Genomic DNA, 8,337 nt, shown 5'->3' with positions numbered 1-8,337 from the left:
GCTCCAACAATGGTAAGGCGGACGCCCTCTCACGTCAGTTCTCGCCCCCTGCCAGCCCTGACGCTCCGGAGCCCATTCTTCCCTCGGCCTGCCTGCTGGGAGCGGCTACCTGGGACATCGAGCAGGTCGTCCGCGACGCCCAAGCGCATCAACCGGACCCACGACCAGTCCCGTCCGACCGCCTGTTCGTTCCCGACACCGCGCGGTCACAGGTACTGCAATGGGGGCACTCTTCCACACTCACCTGCCACCCGGGTGTGGCACGCACTCTCCGCTTCCTCCAGCAGCGCTTTTGGTGGCCCCGGATGGCGAAGGATACCCGGGAGTTTGTGCAAGCCTGCTCCGTCTGCGCCCGCGGGAAGGCCTCCCATGCGGTCCCGGCCAGCCTCCTCCGACCCCTGCCTATCCCGAGCCGTCCCTGGTCGCACGTCGCCCTAGACTTCGTCACCGGCCTCCCTCCGTCCAACGGGCACACAGTCATCCTCACCTTGGTAGACCGGTTCTCGAAGTGCGTTCATTACGTCCCCCTGCCCAAGCTTCCCACCGCGCTTGAGACAGCCAGACTCATCACTCAACACGTGTTCCGACTCCACGGCATCCCTGAGGACATCGTGTCTGACCGGGGCCCCCAGTTCGCGTCTCAGGTGTGGCAGGAATTCTGCAAGGCAGTCGGGGCCACCGCCAGTCTATCGTCGGGCTACCACCCCCAATCCAACGGCCAGACAGAACGGGCCAACCAGGACCTGGAAGCCGCCCTCCGTTGCGTGGTGGCCCGAAACCCGGACTCCTGGAGCGACGCGCTCCCCTGGGTCGAGTACGCCCACAACTCCCTCTCCACCTCGGCCACAGGTATGTCTCCCTTCATGGTGTGTTTTGGTTACCAACCACCCCTCTTCAAAGACCAGGAGCATACCGTGGCCATCCCATCCGTAGAGGAGCACCTCCGCCGGATCCGGGGGGTGTGGGCCGAGGCGAGGGCCGCTCTCACTCGAACAGCCCAGAGGACCAAGCGACTGGCCGATCGCCACCGATCCCCAGCCCCGGACTACGCGCCGGGCCAGATGGTATGGCTCTCTTCACGCGACCTTCCCCTCCAGGTCGAGTCTCGGAAGCTGGCCCCCCGCTTCATTGGTCCCTTTCCCGTCGAGAAAGTGATCAACCCCTGCTCGGTTCGACTCAAGCTACCCGACTCCCTAAAGATTCACCCTACGTTCCATGTCTCCCTCCTCAAACCGGTATCCTCCAGTCCTCTGAGCCCTCCGGCTTTAGCCCCCCCACCCCCCCTGATAATCGACGACCACCCGGCTTACACGGTGGCTAAAGTCCTGGACGTTCGGCGCCGTGGCCGGGGCTACCAGTACCTGGTGGACTGGGAGGGCTACGGTCCGGAAGAACGCTCCTGGATCTCGCGGAAGCTCTTCCTAAACGGCGCCCCCATCAGGGAGTTTTACGCGCTCCACCCGGACAAGCCGGGTAGGACGCCAGGAGGCGTCCGTTAGGGGGGGGGTACTGTGACGGTTCGGGTCGGGGAGGAGGGCGTGGCAGTTCTGTCTGTTTACAGGTTCACGATCCACCCAGCCAGGCCCTCCTCCGGAGAAAGTGGGCGTCGGCTCCGGCGCACCTGCAGCTCGTTGCCAGCAATCAACACCTTGCATAAAGACCAGCCACGCCAGGAGTCCGACGCCGGATTATCTCGTCACCTCACGTGGTACTGGCTCATGTCTCGCTCTGCCTCCCGATCGCCTGACACTTTGTGCTCTCGTGCCTGTCTGACTCCTGCTTGCTCTGTTTCCCCGACTAGCCGACCTGAACCCGTCCGGACCCGCTCAGCCCGCCATCGCCCCCGAGATCCTGCCCGGCAATCATCCCGCCAGCGCTCCCCGCTCCGCCGTGCCTCCCGCTACCTCGCCAGCCCGACGTCGCCGCCCGGCGCCTTCCGCTCTGACGCACGACCATCTGCCGCCTCCGGTGACCGCCATTCCGACACCAGCACGTCGGCGTCGCTCGACGCGATCCACTCCGACGACCGCCTAACGTTGGACTCTCATCCGCTCGCTTCCCCCCTCCGCTCCTCAATAAATCCTGTTCTCCCCTTACCTGTCGCTCTTGGGTCCTCCTTCCTTCCCACACGGTTCAGTGAACCGCGACAGTTTTTTTCCTGCCATGTGCCTTGTCCTGTTGGTTTTGATCAGCTGAGCAGGGGCGTTTCCCCTCAGCACCTCGCCCTCACCAGCCACGCACCTGCTCCTCATCAACGATCACACACCTGCTCCCCATCTGCTCCCCTGATTACCGGACTACTTATGCCTTCCATGCTCTCAACCCAGTGTCGGGTCATTACCGCAACTTACGTACTGCCACGACCACGTTTTGTGCACGTTCATGTTCTCGTTCCTGCTCTGATTCCCGTTCCTGCTCTGATTCCCGTTCCTGCTCTGATTCTCGTTCCTGCTCTGATTCTCGTTCCGCTCTCGCTCACGCCCCCGCTCTCGTTCATGCCCTTTATCCTTGTCCCAGTTAGTCGTGTTCACTTTGCCCTGGTTGTTTTGTATCCTGCCCCGTTGTTTGTCCATGTTCGATCCCTTCAATAAATTCCCTTCACGCTACTCACCTCTCTGCCTCCTTGCCTTTTGGGTCCACCTCCTCGCCGTAAGGCGAACCCTGACAGTTTTTTGTATATTATGTTTATAATTCAATATGTTATTGAATTATAAAAATAAAATGAAAAAAATATAAAAATATAGGAAAAAATCTGTCTATAATAAACACCAGTCAGAATCGTATGAAAATGTGAGGGCCGCATTTTAGAAACACCATTTTTCTGACTGCGTTCATATTGGATGCGGGTCCTTGCGAGGATAAGAAAAGTGGTCTATATCGCTGACGTGTTCTATTTCCTGATCTCCAGAGAATTGAAGAAACTATCGGAACAAAACTCGGATCAGTTGTTGAGTCTTTATTTGACATTTTTCTTCTTGAAAATAAGAACTAACACGCATTGAGTACATTTAGTTAATTAAGGTATTCTTCCACTAGTAATTAGAATTTAATTGGTGACTAAATTCCAACAATCGCAAACAGGTCCTAGGTGAAGGTCCAGACAAAGCACACCTCAAAAGACCCCTCATGAAGAACAAAATTATTTAACTAAATTTTCCCTTGCCCGGACGCCAGGCCTGGAGGTGGGTCTCGTTGGTGAGCGCCTGGTGGCCGGATCTGCTCCCATAGTGCCTGGGCAGGTGCTCAGCCCGAAATGCAAACGTTGTCCCATGGGCTGACCACCTTTGGGATGGGCCAAAGGGCTCAGGTGCCCTGTGAGCCAGGTGGTGGCAATAGGCAGGAGCCTTCAGCCTCCGATCCCCGGCTACAGAAAATAGCTCTTAGGACACCCTAGGTCGCAGTCCTATGATCGACTTTGTAGTCGTAATCAGATTTGCGGCCACGTGTTTTGGACACTTGGGTGAAGAGAGGGGCATAGCTGTCAACGGATCACCACCTGGTGGTGAGTTGTTGTCGATGGTGGGGAAATATGCAGCTCCAACCCGGCAGACCCAAATGGTTTGTGAGGGGTTACTGGGAACGTCTGGCAGAGTACCCTGTCAGAAAGAGTTTCAACTCCCACCCAAAGTCCCACCAAGAACTTTGCCCCATGTCCAGGGAGAAGCAGGGGACATTGAGTCAGAGTGGACCATGTTGTGTGCCTCCATTGTTGAGGCAGCTGATTGGAGTTGTGGCCATAAGGTGGTCTGTGCTTGTCATGGCGGCAATCGTTCAAATTGTTCACGAGTGAAGGGAGGATGGAGTGTGAGACTGACAGGCAGATCGGTGCAGCGTCTTCTGTGATGCGGGCCCTGTAGCAGTCCACCAGGCATTACGATAATAGGTCCCAGAAGAGTGGCGAAAGCCCCCTTACGAATAAAGGCATGGCATTACGCTGAAGTGGACGTCAATGCTTTGGGTTAGAAACAATTATATTAAATGAGCTCTCTGTCATAATGCAGACAATCCACTTCTGAAAGAATGTAGAGCAGTGCTGTCAAACATACGTTCTGTGGGTCAGATCAGGCCTGCAAACACGTTTAATCTGGCTCGCGAGTCGTTGTTCAGTCGGGCTGTACTTATTTTGATACTTCATCCACCCTCAATTCGCCAAATGGCCCATGTTAGTTGTACACAAGTAATATACATCTGTATACCTAATTTGATACACTTTTAATATGACATAAAATATTTTAATTTGTTTAAACTTTTCAATGAACTTGTCAAATCAGAAATCAGAATCAGAAATCCCTTTATTGTCATTGTACTCAAGTGTGCAACAGGATTAGAGAGCTCCCCTCTCCAGTGCATTACAACAATAATTCAGATAAATATATAAATTAGATAAATAAGAGAATAGTTAGTGCAATGGAAAATAATACTGAATAGGATATATAAAAACACATCACGTTGCTGTTCTGCAAGGTAAGGGTGGTCGTGTGTGTGTGTGAGAGTTTAGAATGGAGATGGCTCTTGGAAAGAAACTGTTTCTCAGTCTATTGGTCCTTGATTTGATGCACCTGTAGCGCCTGCCAGAGGGCATCAGGTCGAACGGTGTGAGTTTGGGTGGGTATTGTCTTTGACGATATTGAGAGCCCTGCTGAGGCACCGGGCGGTGTAGATGTCCGACAGTGAGGGGAGAGGGCAGCCAATAATCCTTTGCGCTGTTTTGACCGTCCTCTGGAGCCTCACTCTGTCCGCCTCAGTGCAGCCGCTGTACCAGGTGGAGACACAGTACGTCAGCAGGCTCTCGATGGACGAGTGGTAGAAGGCCAGCAGCAGCTTCCTGTCCAGGTTGAATTTCCTGAGGACTCTCAGGAAGTGCAGACGCTGGTGGTGTAAGTCTTTCATTCAAAGTGTCTTTTTTTTAATTAGCTCAGTAAGTATAGCAAGTTGAACCAACAGAATGCGCGGTGTGCGGCGACCTTGAAGCTCTCAGGTAACTCAATGAGCGGAAGCTCAATGAGCGGAGGGACTTCTCGGTTTTTAGCTTTTAGTTTTCAAATTAAGTCTTTTCACCAAACTTACTCACAGTCAGATATACAAATATATTTACCGTATTTTCCTGGCCATAGGGCGCTCTTTAAAGTCCCTAATCTTCCCCAAAACAAACAAAGCGCCTTGTAAAGCGACGCGCCCATTATATGGATTAAGCATCACTCTCGCGACAATCAACCCTTTTACTCATTGGGCTGTTCGGAGTGCATGTTAGCACACCCTGCCGGACAAAGTCTGAGTCATCTATGCTTCTAATTGACCGAGACTTATACATTATGTGACTATGGTGTTTGGGTGATGGTGTGGGAGAAAGCTGGACAAAAGGGCAGCTGTCCACAATGTTGTAGTCTGTCTTATCATTTATGTTATTGCAAGCAAGAAACGTCCCAGGTTTAGACAACAGACTGCAAAAAGCCCAAAGCACAACAGCACATCTCTCTAAACAGCCATGCACATCTCTCTAAACAGCCATGTGATTGGCTGAGTCTGAGTGGCTCCCAAGAAGCCATTGCTGTAATTGGCTAAGGCTGAGTGGCTCCCAAGAAGCCATTGCTATAATCTTTTTGTGTTATTTTTATTTCTTTTGGGTATATAGATGGCATGAGATATACATGTTTTGTGTTAATCTTATTTCTTTGTTTCATTGTTTGCTTGTATGCTGAGTTTTTCTTTGGTTTTGATTTGAAACCGTGACTCTAAGGAGTGTGGTGACCAGTGAACTCCCTCCCCTGACATTTTTTAGTAGACTATTGCCAAGACACCTTTTATTGGTTAGAGTCATTGTTATTGGCAGTGATTCCTAATAGTTTCATGACATCTGTCATTGAAACGAGGTAATACCTCTGGCAACGATCCCTTAGGGCAGGGATGTCCAAACCTTTCGCAAAATGTTGCAAAATGTGGGGGGGCCGACCTCGGCTGACATTCACTACATAACAACAATATATTCAAACACATTTTAGCAAGCGATTCTGAGTTTCACATTTTGCTTTTTATTTTCATTTAAACCATCAAACATGTATTTTGGTTCATTTGAAACATGAACATCACATGCAATTGAATATTTGCTTAACTTTTTATTCTTAAACAGAAGTAATTATACTCCTAAGTGCAAATAATATTTGAACATGAATTACGTATATTATCATCATGGGAGTTCAATGTTCACAGAATTTTTGAATGACAGAAATGATTATCCACAAGTGCAGGACTAATTTGATATATATGACATATCGTCAAATATAAATGTTGATTGAACATTTTATTCTGGAATGAAAACCGACAACTTGTCTGAATTTGTGACTGAACAAAACGAAATTAAGTCAGAGAGTTCTTTAAATGACAAATGACTTGCCTGCATTAATGTGACGGGTGAGACTGAGATCTGGACTGCAGCACAAAGGCCAGGTCTGGATCAAAGGCAGAGGTATTGATGCGCAAGATGTCTCGCAGGTGAGAGTCTGTGAGCCGTGTCCTCACACGACTCTTATTTAAGTTTATAACCGAAAATGTCTTTTCACACAAATACGTCGACCCAAACAAGCTCAACATTTTCTTAGCAAACTCTCGAATCTCTCGAAACTTGCCTTTATCCAGCTCTCTGTAAAAGTTGGCAAAAGAAAGTTGCTGGTGCCGACTACGGCTCTCTGCGTCACACTGCAACTCAATGAGCTCCAGCTGTAAATGGGCTGGAACATTGTCTGTGTCCACGGAGAAAGGTGATGAAAAAAGAGAGATATCGTTCTCAATAGCTGCAAAATCCCGAAAGCGTTGTGTGAACTCTTCAGCCAAAGATTTCATATCTGATGCGTACCTCTTTGTTTGCGCACTGATATTGTTCTCTGGGAATCTGACCATGATTTCTTGCAGCGCTGAGAAATGTGCAGTATTGGGCTGGGTCTGCGACAGGTGTCTTTCAAACAGTTTGAGCTTGGTTCCAAAGGCTTTGATGTGTGAAAATAGTTGGCTTATGACTCCGTCTGGTCCCTGGAGACTGGTGTTCAGGACATTAAGGTGCTTTGTAATGTCAACTAGAAAACCCAAATCAGATAGCCACATGGGGTCACTTAGTTCTTGCATATGTTGTCCCTTTTCAGCCAAAAACTCACAGATTTGCTGCTTAAGAGAGTAGAAGCGTGACAGTGCAGAACCCCGACTAAGCCATCGCACGTCAGTGAAATAGACAACATCTCCATATTCTGCATGAACATCGCTGAGAAACTGTTGAAACTGGTGGTGGCATAGCGCTCTGGAGCGAATATAGTTAATAGCCTTTATCACCGGTTTCATAACACGTTCATATTGGAGATGTTTGGCACACAGAACTTGCTGATGAATGATGCAATGGAGTTTTACAGCGCTACCCCCTTCTTCACTTACTTTGTTACATATTAGTGTTGCTAATCCACTTCGTTCGCCAGCCATGGATGGTGCGCCGTCCGTAATAATCCCAGAAAATTTATTCCACGGGAGTTTTAGGTCATCCACGGCAGCGCAAACAGAAGAGAATAGGTCTGTTCCTCTCGTTTGGGTTTTCAGGCTCTGCAGGTCAAGTAGTTCTTCAGTAACGTTCATTTCATTGTCCACTCTCAAAAAAATAAGCAACTGGGCAGTGTCCGAGGCGTCTGTGCTTTCGTCGCAAGCCAGCGAAAAAAAATCAAACTCTTTTCCTTTGACCCCCAATTGTCTTTTGATGTCTGACGACACTTCTTCAATCCTGCGTGCTACGGTGTTACGTGCCAGGCAAACTTTGGCAAACTCTTGCTGCTTCTCAGGACATATTTTTTTCGCCATAGTCATCATGCAGTCTTTGATAAATTCACCCTCGGTGAAAGGTTTGCAATGCTTCGCGATCAGTGTTGCTACCTCGTAGCTAGCCTTTGTGGCATTCTCATTTGACTCTCGGGCTCTTGCAAAATACTGCTGCTGTGAGAATAAACTCGCTTCAAGTTGCATCAATTTCTTGCTGCATTCCTCCCCGGTCAAATTGTCATACATGTCACCGTGTTTTGTTTGGCAATGTCGTTTGACATTGAACTCTTTAAAAACAGCCACGGTCTCTTTGCAAATGAGACAGACACAGTTGTTACGTATTTCTGTGAAGAAATAGTCCAATTTCCACACATCTTTGAAGCGTCGACCCTCGCAGTCAACTTTCCTTTTTTTGTTTATTGTCGCCATTTTAGAAATTGGGGGTAAAGGTCACCCGGGGTGATGTCGTGTAGTGATACTGCCTCTAGTGGGTAAATTAGGAACAGCAATTAGGAAGAGAGCGCACTCAGAACTGTATATGTGCGGGCC

At 49.5% G+C, this 8,337-nt stretch overlaps 1 protein-coding gene across 1 annotated transcript; it reads left to right on the top strand.

The window, feature by feature from the left end:
• Positions 1-305: 305 nt before the first annotated feature.
• On the top strand, positions 306-1,499 carry LOC148344804 (uncharacterized). The gene is made up of 3 exons (XM_088310288.1): positions 306-660; positions 850-1,049; positions 1,149-1,499. The coding sequence occupies exons 1-3, from the start codon at positions 306-308 to the stop codon at positions 1,497-1,499; spliced, it is 906 nt and encodes a 301-aa protein (XP_088166414.1).
• Positions 1,500-8,337: the final 6,838 nt, after the last annotated feature.

This window comes from Idiotropiscis lumnitzeri, chromosome 1 (assembly GCF_059441095.1).
Source record: "Idiotropiscis lumnitzeri isolate Australia: NSW breed Sydney's pygmy pipehorse chromosome 1, RoL_Ilum_1.0, whole genome shotgun sequence".
Lineage (NCBI taxonomy): Eukaryota > Metazoa > Chordata > Actinopteri > Syngnathiformes > Syngnathidae > Idiotropiscis > Idiotropiscis lumnitzeri.
The sequence above is the reverse complement of the archived record's forward strand: the minus strand, read 5'-3'. Positions and strand labels throughout refer to the sequence as shown.